The sequence below is a fragment of the Danio rerio genome, chromosome 5 (genome assembly GCF_049306965.1).
Source record: "Danio rerio strain Tuebingen ecotype United States chromosome 5, GRCz12tu, whole genome shotgun sequence".
NCBI lineage: Eukaryota > Metazoa > Chordata > Actinopteri > Cypriniformes > Danionidae > Danio > Danio rerio.
This window is the reverse complement of record NC_133180.1, coordinates 69117501-69143027: the sequence shown is the minus strand read 5'-3', so window position 1 is coordinate 69143027 and position 25527 is coordinate 69117501. Positions and strand designations below refer to the sequence as shown.

General features: G+C 35.5%; 2 protein-coding genes across 5 annotated transcripts in view; both read left to right on the top strand.

Annotated features, from left to right (window-relative positions):
* cntrl (centriolin) overlaps positions 1-25527 on the top strand; it is a 548241-nt gene that overhangs the window by 247923 nt on the left and 274791 nt on the right. The gene's annotated exons all lie outside the window — the stretch shown is intronic.
* tecta (tectorin alpha) overlaps positions 1-25527 on the top strand; it is a 60145-nt gene that overhangs the window by 27790 nt on the left and 6828 nt on the right. For 2 of the 4 annotated variants that reach the window (XR_012406452.1, XR_012406451.1), the window contains exons 16-25: positions 2393-2773; positions 7721-8007; positions 10568-10848; positions 11903-12007; positions 12365-12567; positions 14986-15149; positions 16576-16824; positions 19845-20007; positions 23218-23302; positions 23459-23578. Coding sequence is in view for 2 of the 4 variants with exons in the window: in XM_073951559.1 (XP_073807660.1) it covers positions 2393-2773; positions 7721-8007; positions 10568-10848; positions 11900-12007; positions 12365-12567; positions 14986-15149; positions 16576-16824; positions 19845-20007; positions 23218-23302; positions 23459-23578 (2041 nt within the window). In the remaining 2 variants the exon portion in view is untranslated. Of the gene's footprint in view, positions 1-2392; positions 2774-7720; positions 8008-10567; positions 10849-11899; positions 12008-12364; positions 12568-14985; positions 15150-16575; positions 16825-19844; positions 20008-23217; positions 23303-23458; positions 23579-25527 lie in introns of all 4 variants that reach the window. The other 2 variants (XM_073951559.1, XM_009301924.4) reach the window with 1 other exon arrangement.

Sequence of the window (25527 nt, the reverse complement as noted above, 5' to 3'; positions counted from 1 at the left end):
TCATCACAAATACTGCAGAAGACCTATCGGAACCCACATGGACCCAAGACTCTCCTAGAAATTAATCAAGTTTGATCAAGGAATAATCATGGTCTGGGGTTACATTCAGTATGGGGGTGTGTGAGAGATCTGCAGAGTGGGGGCAACATCAACAGCCTGAGGTTTCAGGACATTTATGCTGCCATTTACATTACAAACCACAGTAGAGGGCAAATTCTCCAGCAGAACAGCGATCTTTGTACTTCAGCCTCTATATCAAAGTTCCTGAAAGCAAAGAAGGTCAAGGATTGGCCAGCCCAGTCACCAGAAATGAACATTATTGAGCATGTCAGGGGTGAGATGAAGGAGGAGGCATTGAAGATGAATCCAATGATTCTTGATTAACTCTGGGAGTCCTGCAAGAACGCTTACTTTGCCATTCCAGATGACTTCATTAATAAGTGATTTGAGTCATTACAGAGATGTATAGATGCAGTCCTCCAAGCTCATGGGAGTCAGACACAATATTCATTATGTTTCCATTGCAGCCTGACTTTATAATCTATACTGGACATTATTTCTGTTAAGTCACAAGACTTTTGTCAAAGCAATGTCAGACCTTACTGTCCTAATTTAATAATTAAAAATCAAGGCATGATCATATTTTATTTTGGTAAAATAAGTGTAATCTAAAGGCTTTTGCCTTTTATATACTGTAAGCCACTTCTGATACCAAATGATCAACTCGAAGTCAAGTTATTACTTGTTGTTCCTAAAACTTGGATAGGCAATAAGACATTTGTCAGGAGGTGTATTATGTTTAATCCTACGGATGGATGAATTAAAGCATTTGCAACTTATTCAAAGAAATATGAAATTGCTTTTTTTATGTGCACAAGTGACACAAGATGTGAAGATTGAACCGTTAGTTTTGAGAATTTCAATTCGGATCTGAGAAATGTACAAAAGTGACTGAGAAACACTGTAATAATATCTGTTTTAGAGTAATTGGCAATAAGGAACAATGTTTTATTTTATTATAAAACTGATTTTTTTTTAGATTTCTGATATTAATTAGTGTCAGCACCTAATCAGTTTACCTGGAAAGCAAATTTATATAGGATATCTAAACCAAAATTAAATTGTGTGTCTCAGGGCTCTATTTTGACGGTCCATGCGCAAAGAGCAAAGCGCAGGGCGCAAACGCTTTCAGGGCGTGTCAGAACGCATTTTTGCTAATTTAAGGACGGGAAAATCCACTTTGCGCCTTGGCGCATGGTCTAAAAGGATTAAGTTTATTTTTTTAATGAGTTATAGGTGTGTTTTGAGAATAAACCAATCAGAGTGTCATCTCCCATTCCCTTTAAGAGTCAGCTGCATCGCACCATAAGCGCATTTGCTATTTACGTGACGTAAAGTAAGTTCACTTTCGCTTTTGCTCTCGTGGATAGGGAAACCTTACCGCACAGACATCAGTTAGCCTATAAATAATTAATTTTGTTTGTTAAGCGCAAAGATTTGTTTCAAAACTATTTCGAAATTCAGTTCTAATTTCCAGCAAACAAATAAATGAACAATAATAACAAAGTGTGGTCAAAATACTGAGTTATATCCAAATACACCTGCTATGCCCCATATGGTCTTAAACCTGACAGGTGGGCAAATCTAAGCTTGTTTTCAATAAAACAAATATAAATATGGATATAATAAATAATACTGCTAATAATAATAACATTATACAAAAGCAAATTGTTATGAATGAACTGAAAATGCCTCTCGAGATGAAGAAAGGCAGTGGTTTTTAAATTTATGTAGGCTAGAAATTAATATGTTTTGTAATATTTTAATCATTTATATTTGTACCCTATATATATCCTTATTATATATATATATATCCTTAATATATTATATCTTTTTCATATGTAAAGATATTTGTGTATTGCTCTGCATCTTGTGTGTAGTGTGTAAGCCAGGCGCACTTTGCGCCAGACAATAGACCGACTTTGTTCTGGTCTAAAGAACAGACTATTTACAGTTTCTCAAAATAGCAACGTGCCAAAACACGCCTGCTTTTTAAGACCAGAACGCCTAAGGGCGCACATTTGAGCGCAAATGCATTTGCTATTTAAACAGTGTGGCGCAACACCTCAAATTACACTTGCGCCGAGCTGAAAGTAGCAAAAGACTATTGCGCCACGCCTTGCGCCACACTGCGCTGGGTGTAGGATAGGGCCCTTAGACTCAGAAATTTATAGTTTCAATTAGAAACTGCTTTGAACCCCATAAAGCCAAATAGCATCACATATGCACAATACACTTGACACTGTAACAACATGGTATCAATATTTGTTTATTATTTGTTTAATATCTTAAATTTGTACCATTTGATATGAGTTACTTGTGTCTTTCTCAGCCTAAGCAGTTGTTCTGGAACAGTGACTGCACTAAACGCTGCCAGTGTATTGGCCGGAATCTGATTCAGTGCGACCCACGGCGATGTAAAGCGGAGGAGGAGTGTGTCCTGCGGCATGGTGTGCGAGGATGCTTTGCCAGACGGAATCAGCACTGCGTGGCGTCCGGCGGTGGCGTCTTCCGCACTTTTGATGGCGCTTCTCTCCGTTTACCCGCCTCATGCTCGTTTGTTCTCTCAACAATCTGCCACAAGCTGCCAGAGTTATCTTTTCAGCTCATTGCCAATTTCGACAAATGGAGCACACCCAACCTAACCACCATCTCCCATGCTTATCTCTACATCAACGAGGAGAACATTCTCATCTCAGGCAACACTGTCAAGGTAAGAACACAGAAATTGTACTGCTAATGATTTATGGCACCAGAAATAAGTCAGGTATAGTGGTTTAGATCAGTGCCCAACCGTGTTCCTGGAGGCACACCAACAGTACATATTCTGAACGTCTCCTTTATCTGACTCATTAACTTTAGGTTTTGGAGTCTCTTCTGATGTTCTGATGAGTTGATTTTGGTGTGTTGGATTAGGAAGAGGTTGAAAATGTGTACTGTTGGTGTGTCTTCAGGAACAGGGTTGGGGAACACTGGTTTAGACTGCCCAATCCTGTGCTAACAGAGTTTAGCTTCACCAAATTTAGCAGATTTTCCTGGGAGTTTCTAGCTGCATCTCAATTCCAAGACGTCAGTCATGTGAAGGATGTCTCAAATCAAAAATACACCCTCTAAATGTGTCCTTCACTTCATGGGTAATAAAGGATGCAACTGTTGGATCGTTCCCCTAATATTTAATATAATTGTGTACTGATGATGACAGGACTTTTTTTGTAGATAAAAGAAAAATATAGACTATACTTTTAAATAGTTTCGACCAAGGGACATTCTGTGAATTTTTTAAACAATTAAGTATTAATTTAATAAAACTATTCCTGTAAAAATTTTTATATTTAGTTATTGACAGCAGCTAGCAATTTGGCACAGTTGCTAGGTTTTATCTTATTTCACCAGCCACATGAACAAAAAACACTATAGTAATTTATGGTGAACACTATGATTTGAACCATGCTATAGAACAGTACTTGAATGAATCTGCTGTTGTAATTGCTATGGTAATAGAACAACTGTAGTAAACAAATGACCTAATTCTTTATAACTTTTCCACAACTATATATCGTTGCTCATAGTACACTCGTACACTGTTGTATAAACACTATATCACACTTGTAGCCGTGCGATATGGCTGTATATTGTCATTGGTGGGACAGTAAGGCTACGCCTTCCATCATTGCCAATATACAGCCATATCGCACAGCTACAAGTGTGATATTGCGCTTATACAACAGGTCAACGGCATAATTGTGTTTATAAAAAAGATAATCAAACATGGAGAGTCTCAAAAATCCTTTTATATGAGGAACTACTTTCTTCTGCCATTCATTCACATCTGCAGCTGACCGTCAGATCAGCAGAAATCACTGCTAACTCAAAAACTTCACTTTAGAGCTAGTATTTGAATGATTCTCTAGCGTAATGCCTAAGTGATGACAAAACAGGTGATTTTGCTCACGTTTTAAGATTATATGGCTGAAAAGCATGAAATGCCATCAGTCTACAGAGATTTCCCAGTATTTCTCTGCTGCAATCAGGATATCACAATAATTAACCTCAAAAAAGCCAAAGCAAAGCAAACACTACCAGGTTACTATGGTATAAATAAAGCACTACATACAAAAGAGAGACGTATCTGTTTTATAAAGATTTGATCAGCTGTAGTTTGAAATTTACTGTTTTTCTCCCCTAAGGACTGATGATGCGGTCTCTGTCGCTATGTTGTGGCGGAACGTCAACCGTCTTTTCTCTGCTCAGACTTGCTGATGGCCGCCGACATCCTGTATCTCAGAAATTATAAATATTTAAAATAAGGCACTATCCTTATAAATAAACTACATAGTTGCAGTCTAAACAACTACATTCTCTCCTTAAAAAGCCTCAAAGTATATTATGTTGTCCAACAGCTGCAATATTTGTCAAACTGTAGTGAGTTGTTTAGTCCGTCTTTATGCTGTTCACACCAGAAGCAGAATGCGCAGATAAATAGAATGAACATTTTTGTTTACTCACTTCATTTTCGCGTCAAAATCCGCTTCATTTGCGTGTCAAATTCACTTCACAACAGACGCGGATTTGCGTGATGGGCAGGGCTTCTGTCTGCCCGTTGACTCTAGCTTCGTTTGCTAAATGGCTGACATGGATTTTATCGAAAAAATAACTGTGTTTATGTGCTTTACGAAGGCTGAAAAACGGCGTTAATTCGTTCGGAGCCGTGTCTGAGTCCACTAGATCCTTTCAGAGGTGCACCCAGCTCTGTGAGCTCATAAATTCCTTTAGAAACTGTACTTGGATGATGGCCCAGTTTGATGAACTGTTGTCGGTGTAGACAGGAGAATTACCCCAAGGGACACCAACAACAGGGGCTACGCCATAAGCATGCCCCTACAAGAGCAAGCTCCTGATTGGTTAATGCGGCGCGAATGTCCTCTGAAGTTCAGATTTTCAAACTTGAGCGATCTGCGCGAAGCGCGTATTAAACGCAGAAAATGCCAAATTCGCTAAATTGTGCATAACGCGCCGCAGGATGTCTATTCGTGTCTTTGCATTGACTTGACATGTAAATTTCTCGCGCTTGACGCTTCTTCCGCATCTGATTCACAAGGGTGTATTTAAAATCGCACAGCCATCAGCCAGTCAGACTCGAGAGCCAGACAGAACTGTTGTAAACCATAATATACCATTGTTTACCTTAGTAAAACTAAAGTACATTACATACTACAGTATGCTGTAGCTTTCATTAAAAAATTCTTGTGAATACAATAATACAGTATAATACACTTCACTGTAGTATGACTATAAATTCTAGTATTTTTTCAAGCTCAGAGATTTTAAGGACATACCTTGGAAATCTGCGTACTTTGAAGGATGCAGCTTATGAGTTGAGATGCAGCTAGGGAATCTGAAGATCTTGATTAGCTCTTTCAGGTGTGTTTAATTAGGGTTGTAGCTAAACTCTGCAGGTTGGGAACGATAAGATTTCCTATGAAAATGTAAAGAGTCTATACATTAGTTCTGTGCAATGCTGCCGGCTTTTCTGGGCCTGAGCTCATCTCAGATTTCAACTTGTTTCTTGGAAAAACTGGGATTGGGTTCTCATTCTCAAAGACAAAGGGGCTATACAGACCTTAATGCAACAGATGCAAAAGTAAATGTCTATCAAGGTATTGGGCTGCAGCAGAGTAAATAGCCTTGGTGGCTGAACCAGTGAATCTAGGCCTGTTAGAATCATCCAGACAGGTGTGTTATGGCAAGTTAAACTCTATATAAGCTGCATAGTTTATCTCTAAATGTAATCAAAAAGACAACAACAAGCTGACCATGGGCTTCAGGATAACTGTGATATTACAGACAGTTGAGTTTGAAGCTACATTCTACACAGAGTTGCTTTATGGTCCATTTACACAAGGTAGACAAATATATTTTAGCATTTTTAAAAGTATCAATTACAGACTAGTGTTGTCAAAACCTTTCCTGGACACATGGATGTGTAACTAATGTCTAAAAATGTATGTGATAATTCTTGTAATGTCCATGCAAAAAGAGTAATTATAGCGATATCACTTTCTAGTAGTAGGTGTATTTAATTAATTAATTGAAGCAATGGCTCTGCAAAATGATCCAAGTGTATCTGTCTGCAGACTACAAGGGGTGTAACATGAAGGGGCATAACTTGTAGTAAGTTAAAGAGGTGTAACTTGCAGTTATCGAAATCCCATTGAACCATGTGAGTTGTTACAACAAAATGTTGTTGACAAGATGGCGGAAATACTTAACAAAGAACATTTTCACCAAATGTTTTCATGAGTTTTCACCAAACTTATCCACAAACTATTCATTTGATATATACATTATATTCAATCATTTAGCTACTCCACCATGCAACTCCACTTGGTGACTTGTTTCGTTTTGTCATGACAGTTATCCTACTCAGCGTTGCCTCCTGTGATTTTAAATAACAGTACAATGGCGAGTGTGTCAACTATTGCTGGGTTCAGACTGTACGATTTTTAAAGTAGTCGTGTCACGGATGTTTTCACACAGCATGACTATCTGGGTTAGCGTTCTGTCGGTGCATTGTTTACACTGTAGGATGGATTGGCGACAGGAGAGTTCACACTGCATGACTTAAAATAGGAAGAATCACAGACAACTTTGTCCAAACTACACCTCACAACCAAACAAACATGAGAAGTAACATGAAAACAATGCGAGGTCACGTAATATATATATCTTTCGTTATTAACTATAATGGAAAAAGGGCTTTAGCTTTAGAATCTTGTGTTGCTCACCTGGCTTTTGAAGAGAATTAACAATCTCTCCTCAACTTTTATTTACTTTTAGACCTGATTGTGATATTGATCAGATGACACGTCAAACAGACACAGAGCTTCTACCAAATTTACACTAGTTTTTCCTCTATTTCTTGAGTCCAAATAAACTAAAAATGAGTGCTTTTAACTTCTCCCCCTGCCTTCCGCTGGCCCGTACTAGTAGATGCTGCTTTCTCATTGACTGTAGGTGATCGCCGATGTTATTTTCAGTCAGAAAACATTTCACACGGCATGATTTGAATCGTCGACAGCTCCAGATATTTACCATGCCATATATCTCACGGGTGTCTGCGACTCATCGGTGATTCTCATATCGCGTCCTTGATAGTTCTCACTGTGTGATTGTCACTCACGTGAACGAGCACCGATTTGCATGTGATTTAAGGCAATTTCTCAAAACCATCGCCGAGTCAAAATCAGGGCTTAAATCATGCAGTCTGAACTCGGCATGAGAAAGCCACGGCTGTACATTAATATCTATAAATATCTATCTATGTTTTTGTTTGAATAGTATTCATGCATGCCTGAACACATGACTCACCAGCGCATGACATCACTATTTGCACAAAAACAATGTTTCTGTAGTTTATATGGAAGTAAAAACAGTGTCGCTTCTTAAAACTTGAAACATATTTTCCAAGGGTTACTTATTCCGGTCCTTGAAGTGTTGTTTATGCTATTTGCATAAAAGGTTTTTAGATTTAGTTGAAATTGTCACCCACTTAATAGACAGATTGTGACTTTTTTATATGTTGGCTATGCAATTCTAGAATGATTAGGACATTACTCATCTTTCCTAGCTAAATGCTAAGTGTTTTCCTCTTTTGCCTTAGGTAAACGGTACGCCCGTGTCCGTACCTTTTGTCACAGGTCTAATGACAAGAGTATCCACATCTGAGGGATTTCTGGTGATCGACACTCCTCAGGACATCCAGGTTCGTTATAATCGATTCAACACCCTCAGCATTACAATGGGTCCACGGCTACAGAACAAGGTGTGTGGACTGTGTGGGAACTTTAACGGGGATCCCACAGATGACTACATCACCTCTCGTGGAAAACCTGCTGTCAGTGCACTGGAGCTCGCTCAGAGCTGGAAGACAAACGGCATGCAGAACAGGTTAGCAATAGAAAGCATTATATTCAGGGGTTTAAAATACTTGAGTCATTTTACTTCTTTCCCATACATAAAGGGATAGTTCTCCCAAAGATGAAGATTCTGTCATCATTTACTTATATTTCACTTGTAGTCACAAACCTTTATGAGTTTTCAGTAACCATTGAATTCCATAGTATTTGCTTTTACCAAAGAGCTTAAAATGACCAGAAGCCAACACTCAGTGAAACGTTCCATTGCAAGAGCAGCACCCAGTAACAGCACCGGATTCCGCCATTTTGGAGTGAAAGCGGTCGGATGTACATTGGCTCTCATTACTGTCGCGTTGGCAAGCAGATGCTTTGTTTTTTATTTATTTGTTTAAAAAGTGCATTAAAGCTGAGATACAACCTGGATGACGACAATACAACACTTACTATCACAATCATCAGCACTTTTAATAGTTTATCTTACAGACTTGCAATATGCTGTTGTTCTATTTAAATTTTTATTCCAAAATGGCTGCTGCACCGTCTAACAGCCATTTCCCGAATCGCACACTAGAGTGTCGCCTCTTGGTGTTTCTCAGCACTTTGCTTTTACTGGTTTTCAACATACTTTCAACATACATACAAAAAACATACATACAAAAGAAAATACTGAAGAAAAGAAAAAGCTTTGAAACCACTTAATAGAGTAAATGATGTGTAAATCTTTATTTTTTGAGTGAGAAATCCCTTTAATTGTTAATTTTAGAGATTTGTATGTTAGTAAATGACTAAATTTGTAAATTCTAAGTTAGTAAATTCTGAATTAAAATGCTGGCTATACCTTTACTTGAGTGCAGTAAATATGGCAAGCGGACAATCAAATGTGCATGCTTAACATGGTAAAAAATGTATGTATGTTGTTACACAGCATTGTTTCAGGGTGGTATGCAGCTATGGGAAATTAAAAAAAAAACATTTAAAAATGACAGGGTTTTTGTTTTGTTTTTTTATTTATGAGTTATAGTTACTGTGTGTGTTTGAGTAAAAAGTTATTTGTGTTCTGTTTCTGTAAACTACTGCTGACATTTCCTCCAAATTTAAAATCAAAAATTTTTAATTTAGAGCTTTTTTCACCCATAAAATACCAAAAAATAACTTTTTTATCAATGATTTTTTGGTTTTCATGATATATTACTATTATCTAATTAAGTGTTTAAAGGTACACTATATAGTAAATGAAACATACCAAAGAAAGTGAGTGAGTGAGTAAAAGAAAATATGATGATTTAACAAATAAGGTTTAATTTACCCATTATCACTTTAAAATAACAGATAATGTACACAACTCTCTTTATTTAGGCTAAAACGTTGCTTTATATATTTATAATTGTGCACTATTTATTATAGCTGTCTTTTATTTTTACAGTTGTTTTGATTTCCAAAATGATTCCTCTCTGCAGTTAACTAGTTTATAATTATAATAAAGGCTGTTAACAAGTTTATTCGAGCGATGCGATGGCTCAGTGTTAAGTGCTGTCGCCTCACAGCAAGAAATTCACTGGTTTGAGCCTCGGCTGCATCAGTTAGCATTTCGTTATTGAGTTTACATGTTCTACCCGTGTTTGTATGGGTTTCCTCCAGGTGCTCCCGTTTCCCCCACAGCCCAAATACATGTGGTATAGGTGAATTGGTTAAGTTAAATTGGCCACATTGTATTTGTGTGAATGAGTGTGTTTGGATCTTTCCCAGTACTGGGCTGCAGCTGGAAAGGTACCCGCGGTGTAAAACATTTGCTGGATACATTGGTGGTTCATTCCACTGTGGCAACCCCTGATGAATAAAGGGACTAAGCTGAAGGAAGATGAATGAACAAGTTTATAATAATTTAAGTAGGAATAATGTTTTGTTTTATTATTTCATCTTCATTTACAGGCTATTAAGGCCTAATTTCTGTAAATTGCTTTGAATTCTTTTGTCTTGTGGCGGTGGTACACAGCAAAAAAAGGATATCTTACTTAGATTTTTTGTCTTTTTTCTAGTCCAGATATCTAAAAAAATCTTAAATCAAGAAGCATTTTCTAGAAAAGTGAAATAAATATGATTATTTTTTTAAATAATATGGCAAAATTAAGTGAGTTTTCCTTCCAACAAACATAATAATCTGCCGATAGGGTAAGCAAAATAATATTGTGTCAAAATAAAAGTTGTTTCAAAATTAAAGATTATTTTTGCTTGTTTTAATTTGAAGGAAAAACTCACTTAATTTTGCACATTTCCTAAAACAACACAATATTTTTGCTTGTCTACAAAATGCTTCTTGAATTAAGAGTTTTTAGATATTTGTACTAGAAATCAGCATTTCTTTTTTTTCTTTTTTTTTTTGCAGTGTAGTGGTCCTAACAGCACCTGTAGAAACTATTAATTTTCAAATACTCAGGTACAACTTAAAGCTGTACATGTTTACTTTCACTCATTATATTTTTGGCCAGACACTTGTACTTTTAACTTACTAAAATGTTCACTCAGTGTCAGTACTTTCAGTTATGTAGGCTACGTTTTACACTCATTTTATATCCTCCTTTTCTTCTATGTAGCTGTGATGAGACCCAGTATGTTGCCCTGGCTCAATCCTGTGATAATACAGCAGTATCAGAGCTCCAGGGGGAGGACAACTGCCTGAAGCTTACCGATTTGAAAGGTTTCTTCCAGCCCTGCCACGGTCTGCTGGACCCTCATCCTTTTTACCAGTCATGCTACATGGACGGCTGCTACAACCACCGCAAGGCCCAGGTGTGCGGCTCTATGGCGGCCTACGCTGAGGCCTGCCGCTCTTTCGGCACTCTCACCACCAAGTGGATCACCCAGGAGAACTGCTGTAAGGGGACGCTGCCACCTACAGGACAACAGGGAGGGGTGTAGACTGTGAATGGCAGCAGGGCTCAACAATTTAATTTAATTTAATTTAATTTAATTTAATTTAATTTAATTTAATTTAATTTAATTTAATTTAATTTAATTTAATTTAATTTATTGTAATTTAATTTAATTTAATTTAATAAATATTTATTTATTATATTTGTTTATAATATATATATATATATATATATATATATATATATATATATATATATATATATATATATATATATATATATATATATATATATATATATATATATATATTTAAATGGGTTCTCAGCTTCTTGAAAGTACCCTGAAAAAAATAATTATTGGATTTACAATTTTCTTTTGAAGGTAAAGGGTTGCAAACAATTTATTTGGGCTGAATTTAAACAAAGTTGAACGTTACTAAATTTAATTTAATATATACATTGCTTACAACAGTTTTGCAATATTCTTTGCTTTTAAGTGTACTTGAATTTCAGACATATGAATTCAAGGTCTGGAAAGTACTTAAAAACAACCACAGGTTCTTGAAAGTGCTTAAATTTATGTTTTTGTTCTAAAAACTGTATAAACAGATCACAAATTTTATGGTGCTCCTTTAATTAGCGCCATATACTGTCAGTGATTCTTCCCAGTGCAATGTAATGTGTCAAATCTTTCAGCCAGTGGTCACTGATAAACTAACAAATACTGTAGTGGTGTTGTAGTACAATCTATGATTTTGTATAGTCGTTTAAACTACAGTATTCGGCCATTTGTTTGTATTACTATAGTTGTTGTGTTACCATATTAACTATGGAATTACCGCAACATATACTTTAAGTACTTTACTATAGTATGGATCAAAAACATTACAGTATTTACAAGAGTACGATTACGACTGCCCATTCTTACAGTTTTGACAAAAAGTAAATATTTAATATGAAAAAGTACAAATGAAGGGATGGATATATGGAAACTTTGTGTGTGTTTGCATGTGTGTTTCTGTGTGCTAACTTTGTAACTGGACCTGTCTTTAGCAGAATGGATCTATGACCCCTGTGCAGGAGAGATCTGCTCTAACAACACATGTGAGCAGGAGAACGGAGAACTTTGTGGCTGCCCTGAACTTCCCAACAATGACATTAGTGAGTAAAACAAATCACTGAGCAATAGTCACTGCACGATAATCAAATCCCAGCCAGGTCCGTCATGTTTTTGGGTCCCCTTGAAACATTTCCATCATGTTCCATGTGGTTTGAATGTGTTGTGAGAAACTGCAGTGTGTTTTCTTAATTTGTTTGCGTTGTGAGGATTTGCATAGTATGCTGTCAAATTGATGAATATGTTTTCTTAATGTTTCTATAGAGTGTATTCAATGTTCAGTCATCAGTCGGCCATATTGGAGAGAAAGAACGTAACCAATGCCACTGAACAAAATTTAACGCACATAGGAAACCCTTGAAAGTCAGTTATATCCAGGACATGTTGTTCTTGTGGTGTAGGTGAAGATGACATCATCCAGGCTGAAGTGACCTGTAAGCACGCTCAGATGGAGGTCTCCATCTCTAAGTGCCGTCTCTTCCAGCTGGGCTTTGAGAGGGAGGATGTACGAATCAACGACCAGCACTGCCCTGGTATTGAGGGAGAGGACTTCATCTCCTTCCACATCAACAATACCAAGGGACACTGTGGCTCTATTGTACAGGTGAACAAATCTTTCCCCCCCTATCTCTCATTAACAACACTGTTCAAGAGCAGAATGTCTCAGTTCAGACTGTCTCAGCATCTTGAGAGACAACGGAAAGTGCTCTTCAGTTCACACACATTTCCAAATGTGTGAACAAACAAGGACATATGGACTTAATCAAATCTCTTTTTGATTAAGGATTTTTAATTTAATTCGTAACACATCTTACAAATGTCCTTGTTTGTCCTTGTTTGTTCACACAAATATGTTTAGAGCAGCATACTAGTGTACAAATGTGTTTGTTAATGGTAAATGAATGTGTATTTGTTTCATTAGGGTCATTATACTGTACATGGAGACAGATCAGTCTCAATAATTATACATTTACAAAATATAACTCATACATCCACAACACAATTCATGTTTACACAATCCAAGTTGCAAAATCAAAACATGATTCAAAAATACACAAATCTAATTTGTAAATTCAAAACACAATTTGTAAATACATAAATTCAATTCATAAAATCATATCACGATTTGTAAATACATAAATTCAATTCCTAAATTCAAAACACGATTTGTAAAAACAAATTCAATTCGCAAACTCAAAACACAATTCGTAAATACACATATTCAATTTGTAAATTCAAAACGAGATTTGTAAATACATATATCCAAGTCATAAATTCATATCACGATTAGTGAATACAAAAATCCAATTCGTAACTCTAAAAATAATTGAAAAATACACAAATCCAATTCGCAAGTTCAAAACATGATTCGTAAATACATAAATTCAATTCATAAATTCAAAACACGATTTGTAAATACATAAATTTAATTCATAAATTTATATCAAGATTAGTAAATACACAAATCCAATTCGTAACTCTAAAAATAATTTGTAAATACATAAATTTAATTTGTAAATTTAAAACACAATTCGTAAATACACAAATCCAATTTGTAAATTCAAAACATGATTCGTAAACACATAAATTCAATTCATAAGTTCAAAACACTATTTGTAAATGCATAAATTCAGTTTATAAATTTAAAACACAACTTGTAAATACATATATCCAAGTCATAAATTCATATCACGATTAGTGAATACAAATATCCAATTCGTAACTCTAAAAATAATTAAAAAATACACAAATCCAATTCGCAAGTTCAAAACATGATTCGTAAATACATAAATTCAATTCATAAATTCAAAACACGATTTGTAAATACATAAATTTAATTTGGTAATTTAAAACACAATTCGTAAATACACAAATCCAATTTGTAAATTCAAAACACTATTCGTAAATGCATAAATTCAGTTCATAAATTCAAAACACGATTCATAAATACATAAATTCATTTCATAAATTCAAAACACAATTCGTAAATACACAAATCCAATTTGTAAATTCAAAACAACATAGTATAGGCTGTGAATCACAGTCAACTGCTTTACTAAAATGTTCATTTACATAATAAACACACTCATTAAATAATAGTTGTTTCACATTGTAGATAATGCAAATTTTACCTTACCTAAGTCAGCAGTAATAGTCTTTTGAAGTTAAATACTATACAGTATACACCTAGTGCTCAGCAGAAATGAATAGACCTTATTTTGAAAATGAATACTTTTATCCATTTCTCAATGAATATAGGTAGTTTATTTTGGTGCATTTAAACAAAACAGATTTATTAAACAGTTATATTGACTAAAATAACATTTTAGTCACCGAACATGTTTAGAAATAGAAAGATAATTGATTTAAATATTGCAAAAAACAATTTACTAACTACATTTTTGTGTACATTTTTGTCTCTCTTGATTTTTTTTCTTTGTTTAGTTAATATTTTCCCATAATATATGGACCATTATCAAAGCAGCGTGCTAATTAAAAGAGGGGATGGGGATCAGACCTTTAATAGTAAAAAACTGTTTTGTCTAATCCGTATCTTAAATAATAATATTATTAATTAAAATAATGCATAAAATAATTATACATTTGGCCACCCCTATATTGGTTCATACCATTGTGAATGCATAGTCATGCCAATCAGTCTATGCAGGAAAATATACATAGTATATAGACATCGTAAGCGTTCACAAATAGCAAATCAAAGGTTACTGTATGTCAGAATACACTAAATTTCCCTGAAATCATGGACAACTTAAATACGTTTAAATAAACTAGATGTCATTTAAAAAAATAAATAAATAAATAAAATTTGATCTACAAAGCATGTATTACAAAGGGCTCAAAAAAGACTCATGTTCTTCTCATTGCCATCATGCTTTTCATAGTCTACATTTTCATTGTATATGCAGTTTGATCGGTTGAATTAGTTTTTGTTTCCTGCTGAAATGTTATTAAATGCAGTTACTTTATGTGTGTGCTTGTGTGTGTGCATTTGTGAGTCTAGTCAAATGGAACACACATTATGTACAAGAACACGGTGTGGATCGAGAGTTTGAACAACACTGGGAGTGTGGTGACGCGCGACAAAATGATCAACGTGGAGTTTTCCTGTGCGTATGAACTGGACATCAAGATATCCTTGGAGACCGTACTGAAGCCAATGCTCAGGTCAGCTGACAGACGCCATTCATTCACCATTACAGAAAACAAAAATCTACAAAGGTTAGGGATGTGCAGTCTGCTCTGCTCCGCTTTCAGAAAGCTGAAAACCTGTAACCATTGACTTACACTCACCGGCCACTTTATTAGGTATACCTGTCCAATTGCTTGTTAATGCAATTTTCTAACAGCCAATTACAAGGAAGAAACATAGTTTGTTACAATGTACTATAGTGTAAATACATGTATTTACTGTGTACTTATGCTTGATTAAATACATGTAATTATTACATCTGTAATTAACTTTTGTAATTACATTTGTAAATACACTGTTGACCATCTCTTACACCTTAATCTACCCTTAAACCTACCCATGCCACCAAACCTGTCCATAACCCAACCTCTATTCCAACTCAAAAGTGTTCTCAAATGTTTATGAACACAGTAAGTACATTGTATTTATTTTTTGATGTAAGTACATAGTAGTTAGGGACACTTAATATAAAGTGCATTATGCATTGGGTCCCGTGATGCTATCATGGTCAAGATATTCTGCTGCATTAAACCGAGCATCAGAACAGGAAAGAAAGTTAATTAAAGTGACTTTTGATTTTGGCATGCTGGTCTGAGTATTTCAGAAACTGCTGATCAACTGGGATTTTCACGCACAACCATCTCTAGGGTTTACAGAGAATGGTCAGAAATGGAGAAAATGGTGTTGGTGATATTTTCTTGGCACACTTTGGGCTAATTAGTACCAATTGAGCATCGTGTCAACACCACAGCCTGCCTGAGTATTGTTGCTGACCATGTCCATATGACCACAGTGCACCCATTTTCTGATGGCTACTTCCAGCAGGATAACGCACCATGTCATAAAGCGTGAATCATCTCAGACTGGTTTCTTGAACATGATAATGAGTTCACTGTACTCAAATGGCCTCCACAGTCACCAAATGTCAATCCAATAGAGCATCTTTGGGATGTGGTGGAATGGGAGATTCGCATCATTAGTGTGCAGCAGACAAATCTGCAGCAACTGCGTGATGCTCTCATCTTAATATGGACCAAAATCTCTGAGGAATATTTCCAGTACCTTGTTGAATCTATGCCACAAAGGATTAAGGCAATTCTGAAGGCAAAAGGGAGTCCAACCCAGTACTAGTAAGGTGTACCTAATAAAGTGGCCAGTGAGTTTATATAGTACAAAAACTATGTAAGTCAATGGTTACAGGTTTTCAGCATTCTATAAAATATCTTCTTTTGTGTTCAACAGGATTAATGGTGAATTTCCCCTTTAAAATAAATAAATACCAAGAAAGCTGATCAAATACATAATGTAACTCATTTCATTAGCACTGTACAGTTGACTGCACCACAGATAAGATAATGATTAAAGATATAATAACTCTCTCTTTCTTTTTGTTGTCCACAGTGTCATAAACCTCACACTGCCAACCCAAGAGGGTAACTTCATCACAAAAATGGCCTTATACAAGAACGCCTCATACCGGCACCCGTACCGCGAGGGAGAGGTTGTGCTGAGCACCAGAGACGTTCTGTTTGTGGGGGTGTTTGTGGAAGGAGCAGATGACAAACAGCTTATTCTCATTGTTAACATGTGCTGGGCTACACCATCTCGTTACAGCAATGATCGACTCCGCTACATTATCATAGAGAGAGGGTGAGGAAATAGCTTAGTGCAAAAACAACACATTGGCACTAAGTGTATTTCAATACAGTAGTTGAAGTCAGAATTATTAGCCCTCCTGAATTATTAGCCCCCCCGTAAATGTTTCCCCAATTTCTATTTAATATTTTTCAACACATTTCTAAACATAATAGTTGTGCTTTTTTCTTTTTTTTTTTGCCTGTATTTTGCCTACCCAAATTGAAAAGCTTCCCAAATCCACATGCAGAGGTGTAAATGCAAAAGCTTGGTATCATTTTAAAGAAAACCCTTTGAATTTTCATAAAACACTGTTGAAAGTGATTAAAATAATAGTATATGCTGTCTGTTATAATAAACCCCTCCAAAAAAACAGGTGCAAATTTGAAAGTTTACCTTTTAGGTTCTGTGTCGTCTAGGTTGCTGTAATTAATTTAGTTGGTTCCGTAATCACAGGGAAAAAGATAAATGTCTCTATCATAATCTATGCAAAAATTATTTTATTCCAGTTGATTAGAGAACGGAACCACTTATGGGGTTATTAGGGGCCGATCACACTGATTGAGCTTTATGCGTTGAGAGGCGCCTCTTTTGAATGGTTTACTAATGGCCGCAAGAGTTTTGCGCGCTGCTTATGCGCCCTGCGCACCTTGCACTTTAACCCCTTGCGGCGCCTTGTGTTTTTGCCCTTGTGCACCGTGTCAATTGAAGAAGTCAACTCTGAGCGGAGAAAGCGCGTTACATCAGTCACGCTGTTTTTACTGTTTCATTCTCCAATCAAATAAAAGCAGAGGCGGGGTTTCCGTTGAGGTGCCTGGAGTGGGGTTGCAGCTAGATCGGATATGGTTGTGGCCGGAAGTCAACGAGAATTATTCATTCATGCGTTCATTTTCTTTTCATCCACAAACATTCATTCACACTCATACACTACGGACAATTTAGCTTACCCAATTCACCTATAGCGCATGTCTTTGCACTGTGTTGGAAACCGGAGCAACCAGAGGAAACCCACGCGAATGCAGGGAGAACATGCAAACTCCACACAGAAATGCCAACTGAGACTCAAACCAGCGACCAGCAACTCTAACCAGCGACAGCACTACCTACTGCACCACTGCGTCGCCCTAAGAATTATTTATATTATTTATAAAATTTCCCATTTATTGTATTTTATTGACGTCTACCCCAACCCTAAACCCAACCGTCACAGTACTGTAAAATCAGTAGTTGTGCCAAGTTTTATTTATTTTATCTATTAAATTAACCAATAAATAATTTTTTTTTACGTGTATCCCCCCCCAATCCTAAACCCGACCGTCACAGAACTGTAAAAACATTCATTTTTGTTATACAGTGTCAAAAAAAATTCTGCTACATTATTGTGCATATTGCACTTCCGGCCGGCTGCGTATCCGATCTAGACTTTACCCTGCAAGTGTTTGTGTTGTCAAGACAACAACGGAGAGTTTTGAAGATGGGGGAGAGACTTGTGGTTGCTGTTTTGGGTTATCCAGAGCTGTATGACTCTCAAATCTTGAATATCACAATATTATTAAATATTAAAATTATATTAATATCAACAGCAAAACTCTCGCACATTACCCAGCTGATTCAGTCATTTCCTAGTGACATAAAAAGCGCACTGGGCTTCTTTTTTTCTTATTAACAAAAGAGGCAGTGTGGTGCACCTCGCGTTTTTGGAACGTAAATGCGCATTCGGTGTGATCAAGCCCTTAGGCCCGAATGGACCTTTAAAATAAAAAAATGCAGAAGTAAATGACGTCATGGACCCGGTACCGGGGTATGAGTTTAATATTAATAGCTCATTTCTGTTTTTAAAATTTATTTAATTTTTTTTTTAAACGGTTTTACATAATGTACCAACAAGACAACACACACAAAGAAGTACAAGAAAAAAAATTAAAATAAATAAATAATAATAAAATAAATTGACCCCCCCCCCCAAAAAAACTAAAAAATAAAAATAATTGAAAATAAATAAAAATAAATAAATAAATAAGTGAGAGACATTTAACATAGTCAACACTAGATTATGAATTAACAACAGAGTAAATTCAGTCATTACTATGAGAGTAGTAGTGCACTATTCAGTTTTAAGGAAATCCAGAAAGGGTTGCCAGGCAGTTTGAAATTGCAGGTGAGATTTGGGCTGCAGGAAACGTATCCTCTCCAGTTGTATGGCATGAAACAATTCACCCAACCAAGCTTTAAAACATGGGGAGTCTGGGGATTTCCAGTTTAATTAAATTGTTTTGTTTTTTTTTCCCGCAAGAATCATGCCCATCAATAGAGGTCGTTGTTGAAAACTTGGAATAGTGTTTAATGCCTCAGAGTATCCAAGAATTGCTAGGCAATGATCTGGCTTAACCTCCTTTTTAAAAGCCTTTGAAAAAAAATTAAATATGGCAGTCCCAAAAACAAACAATTTAGGATCCTTGTCACATGTGTGGCAAGGAACCCTTGTTAATTTTGCATCTGTCGCAGAATGGGGATATGGAGTTAGAAATTTTACTTAATTTTGCTTTGGAATAATACAATCTGTGAATTGCTTTAAACAGATTAATAACTCATTTCTAATAACTGATTTCTTTTATTTTTGGCATGATGACAGCACATAATATTTACTAGATATGTTTCAAGATACTAGCATTCAACTTAAAGTGACATTTAAAGGCTTAACTAGGTTAATTAGGCAAGTTATTGTATAACGATGGTTTGTTCTGTAGACAATCAAAAAAATATTGCTTAAGGGAGCTAATATTATTGACCTTAAAATGTTTTTAAAAAATTAATAACTGCTTTTAGTCTAGCTGAAATAAAAACAAAGACTTTCTCCGGAAGAAAAAATATTATAGGGAATACTGTGAAAAAATCCTCGCTCTGTTAATCATCGTTTGGGAAATATTCAAGAAATGAGGGCTAATAATTGTGACATCACCTGTATTTATCACATGACACATCTAAACACTTGCCAATGAGGTTACAGAGCTTATATTACATAACTGTAATTTCAGGTGTCCGAACATCAAGGATAACACAATAGGCATGGCAGAGAACGGCGTGTCCCTCACTTGCCGCTTTCACGTCACTGTCTTCAAGTTCATTGGGGATTATGATGAGGTGCATTTGCACTGTGACGTCACTTTGTGTGACTCAGAGACCAACGCCTGCAAAGTGGTGAGAGCTTGTACACACAATGCATGCAAACAAACACCTTTATTATATGTTTAGCCATTTTGCCATTAAAAAAGGTTTTATTACAGCATTAAAGGGGCAATTCAGTTAAAAATGAAAATTATATCGTCATTTACTCATCCTTGACTTGTTCCAAACCAGTTTTATTGTTCTGTTGAACACAAAAAAAGACATTTTGAATAAGGTTAGAAACCGGTAACTATTGACATCCATAGTAGGAAAGACTTTAGATGTCAATGGTTACCGCTTTCTAACATTCTTCAATACATCTTTTTTGTGTTCCACAGAACAATAAGACTGGTTTGGAACAAGTCAAGGGTGAGTAAATGACAACAGCAAGGTTATTATGATAAATGGAACGGCTAAAACTACAGTAGTTCTAGAAAACTTTTTTTTTTTTTTACTGAAATACAATTTAAAAATCACAATAAGTAAAAAACTTAAACCAAAAAAACCTACAGTCTCTGAAGACAACATAATATAATATTTGGCAAAAATAATATCCTTTTCAGAATTAGTAAGCACTCATTATGTGATGGAAAATATGACCTGCGGCTGTTTATCTGTAGATGCCATTTTTACTAAAACATTTTCTTCATTGAATAAAAATTTTAGACTAGGCAAGTTTAACTACATGTCTGATCGTTAATAGGAAGAATTTTGTTTAATTCATTCATTCATTTTTTTTTCGGCTTAGTCCATTTGTTAATCAGGGGTCGCCACAGCGGAATGAACCGCCAACTTATCCAGCATGTTTTATACATACACGTCCATACACACACATTCACACACATACACTACAGCCAATTTAGCTTTCCCAACTCACCTATAGCGCATGTTTTTGGACTTGTGGGGAAAACTGGAGCACGCCAATACGGGGAGAACATGCAAACTCCACACAGAAATGCCATCTGACCCAGCCGGGGCTCGATCCAGTAATCTTCTTGCTGTGAGATGCCCACAGATTCATGTCCCGAGTTTTGATTTAATTCACCATTGTTTCTGATTTGATAGTATTGTAAGTTGTGTTCTCTATGATTCAGTGTCTGACCAAACTATTCAGTGTCTGTTAATAAAATATAGTGCATGAGTGGACACTTAAAGTGCTCTACACACTTTTGGGGGGAATCTCCTCATCCACCACCAGTGTGCAGCATCCACATGGATGACAGCAGCCATATTGTGTAAGACTGCACACCAGCTGATTGGTGTAGAGGAGACAGAGTGATGAAGCCAATTATGATATGGGGATGGTTAGGAGGCCATAGTGGACAAATAAGCCCCTTCTCTTTTTCGAAGGACATCCTGAGATTTTTAATGAGCACATAGTGTCAGGACTTCGTTTTAACATCTCATCCCAAAGAGCGCTCACTGAGTAGTATAAAGTCCCCTTCAATATACTGGGGCATTAGGACCTACATAGACCACAGGTTGAGCATCCCCTGCTGGTCTCACTAACACCACTTCCAGCAGTAACCTAGCTTTCCCTTGTGGCCTCCCATCCTGTGTGGGAGTTGCAGAGAGCTAGCTGCCGACAAGTTTAACTGCAGACCTGATTTTTAATATGAAGAATAAAGAATGTTTTTGTTCATCATAATTTTTACTTTTGTTTCTATCAATCGCTTTCTCTGTGATTCAGTGTGTGTTCAAACGATTACTTCATTTTAAAACTAAGAAATTTGCTTCGCTCAAGACTGGATGTGTTCTGTTAACTCTTCAAAACTAGAATGATTCAAACTAAAACTGAAACTTAATATATATAACCAAGTATAAATGTGTTCACGAAATAAAAACGAGCAAAACCATTAATTAAATTACAGTTTTTTCCAATTGTTTACACACATTTTCTGTAAGCAGGTCTCATATTGTCAGAACTCTACACACAAATCACAAAACACACACACACATTGGGCAAAACTCTTCAATTCTTCTGCAAAATTCAACTGTACGTTCAAACCGATGTAATTTTTTCTCAAAATGGTATTTTGTTTTCAAATGACACACACAAGCCATCTCATCAATAGACAATTATAAGAACAGTTGAACACTAATGTGCTTAATGTAAAACACTATGACCATTCATCATAATGACTTACTGTCAGCCTTTTTTGTTCAGTGTTACACTTACTACAGACCGACAGTATATAGGCCTACAGAAGTGCACTGTAAAATATTTCAGAATATTGTTTTATACAAAACACACAAATACCAAATACATTTTACTGTATTTTTCCCACAAAAACTGTGTACACAGTGTTCGTCCCAACCAACACAATACAATAACAATACAGTAAAAAAAAAAAAAAAAGGCAGCTATACTGCATCCTCTTTTCTGTTTGGTCTGGCCAAGCAGCTGGGGAAATGTCACCTTGCATGGTGAATCCAGCCACGAAAAGCATCAACTGCCATAGGGGTATACGTGTGTGTGGATTTCGGTCATACACTTTCCATCTCCAGGCAGAAAAACAATTCCTCAACAGGTTTGAGGAATGGAGAATATGGAGGGAGATACACCACTAAAAATTGTGGGTGGGCAGTGAACCAGTTATGATCCAGATGAGCTCTGATTTCTAAATTGAAATTCAGTGAGACAAGTGTTTACTCATGTGATGAGTTAGTATGCAAAGTAGGGCAGCTGACTTTACAATTGTGAATGACAGTGTGTTCCTTGTGAAAACAAAAGATTTTCTGCATGAAAATTCTGCAAAATGCAGAGAATTGTGTGTAGTTTTGAAAAAAGTGTGTTGTAAACCTGTAATTTGAGTGTAAAGCAGGAATTGTGCTTGTAGTTTTTTTGGTTTAGGGGGTTGGTGCATCAGTTACATGTTGTAGAAATTGTGTATGTAGTACAAGTAATTGTGTGTAAACAACTAAGAAAAACTGTAACTAAAACTAAACTGAAATCTACAGAAAATTTAAAAATAGGATTAAAAAATTATAACAATTTAAAAACATGATTAACTATAAGACCTTTGCTTTACAGAACACTCAGTTTTAGGTAAACTTTTCCTTTATAAATAATTCAGAATTGACTAAATAGACAGAACTGACAATTGAATTTGAATCGACTGATACCATTTGAAACAGTGTGAATTGATGGATAGAGTAAATTTGGTGATGGTTTTGCTTATGTTCTTGCTCATCTTGGTGATCTGCTTCTTTTAGATTGATAATAATATCTTGCCATTACAGAATTGCCCGCATAACAAAAGGAGTTATACAGACTACAGTCAGCATAAAGAACAGATCCTGTCAGTGGGACCAATCAGAAGAAGAGGTTTGGAGTGTTTTTCAGATTTGTGCATGTGTGTGTGTGTGTGTATGTGTAGATTAAGACTGGAGGCAATAGGATGTGGGTGTATAATTAGATGTTTTGTGTATTAGCAAGGTGATTACAGCTATAAGAGTGCCTGCGTGTGTATGCGTGTTTCAGATTCAGACTGGTGTGAAGAGAATAATGGTGGCTGTGAGCAGATCTGCACTAGTCAAGTAACTGGCGCTGTGTGCAGCTGTGTGACGGGAATGCTACAGAGAGACGGGAAGAGCTGCAGAGGTGAAACGTGAACACACACATGCACACATTTTCATGTACTGCTTGTTTATTTATTTATTTTTTTAATAAGCAGATGCATCCAGTACTACAGGCAGGGGCGGACTAGAACAAAAAATCAGCCTTGGCACTGTAGCCACACCAGCCCACATTACCACACCGACACAGCCCCACCCACGAACACGCACATTCACTACTAATATTGGTGTACAGATGGTGAAATAATATAAGCAGTACCATATGTAATAGATATTTAAACATTTAATGTATGTGACTGAAACAAAAGAAACCCATTTATAACAAATTTGATCATTCATTCATTCTCTTTATTAATCTGGGGTCGCCACAGCGAAATGAACCACCAACTTATACAGCATATGTTTTAGGAAAAACACACACATACACTACAGCCAATTTAGTTAATCAATCCCCCCATAACGTATGTCTTTGGACTTGTGGGGGAAACCGGAGCACCCTGAGGAAACCCACGCTAACATGGGGAGAACATTTAAAAAAGTGTTGCAATATTATATATTAATACAATATTATATTTGTCCATATAAATTAGATTAGTCAGTACTGAAGCCAAATCTGGAGCTTACAATAAATTACGATAACGGTCTAAAAACTTGCACACAAATTTATGTTATAGAAACATATTGAATACAAAATTTAAAAAGAGGAAAACTCAAGAAAAGCAAAAAAATTATTATTATTTTTTTAATTTTGTAGGTTGTAATTTTTTGCAATATTTTGCTTGAATTTAGTTGCATTATTTTTCAATGTTTTAAATATATTTGGTGACTAAAATATTACGTTAATAAATATATCTGTTTAATAAATCAATAATAAATCAATTTATTAAAAAAAGTTTTGTTTAAATGCACCAAAATTCATTGCCTATATTCTAAATTTATAAAAATATTCATTTTCAAAATGGGGTGTACTCTGTAATGCTGAGCACTGTATAAATACTGAGAAATATGCCTTTAAAGTTGGCAAAAGTTCTTTGATATGCTTATCAAAATCGAGTTGGGGGTTTATCCTGCTGTGGCGACCCCTTATAGTTCAGGGATTTGGCCGAAAGTCATGAATCAATGAAAATTTAGAGTTTTATAGACTGTATTTACAGCACACTGCAAATAAAGGCTTTTCTTACATAGAGTTTTTGTTTTTAGCCCAAGTATCTAAAAACAATCCTTATATCAAGATGCATTAAGTAAAAATATTGTTTTGATTTCAGAAATAATGAATCAAAATTATGTTAATTTTTCCTTTAAACCAGAAAAATAAATTGCCAGTGCAGTTCACTCAAAAAAAACTTGTTCAAACTACTTAATTAAAATGAGCGGAAATGAGCTTCTTGAGATTTAATTGGGACAACTTAATTTTTTTATGTTCAATCCACATAAATTTGTAAATCCATTTGTGCTGGGACAACATGAATGAATTGTGTGGAACCCTGCCTTTTTACAGTGTAGGTAAATTAAACTTGTTTTAGGTTTGAAATAAGATTATTTTACGTATGCACTAGTAGATAATTGAGCTTGTTTTAAAGAAAACTGAACTTAATTTGACTCTTTTTTTCTGCAAAAAACTATATTTTACTTGAATTTTTAGATATTTAAACCTTAAAAATAAAGACTTTCTCTTTAATTCAGTGTAGAAAATTGACAAAATATATTTATGGAACATGATCTTAATATTCTATTTTTTTTTAACATAAAAGAATATTTTGACCAATACAATGTATTTTTGGCTATTGCCACATACAGTTGAAGTCAGAATTATTAACCCCACTGAATTATTAGCCTACTGTTTATTTTTTCCTCGTTTTCTGATTAACAGAGAAAAGATTTATTCAACACATTTCTAAACATAATAGTTTTAATAACTAATTTCTAATAACTGATTTATTTTATCTTTGCCATGATGACAGTAAATAATATTTT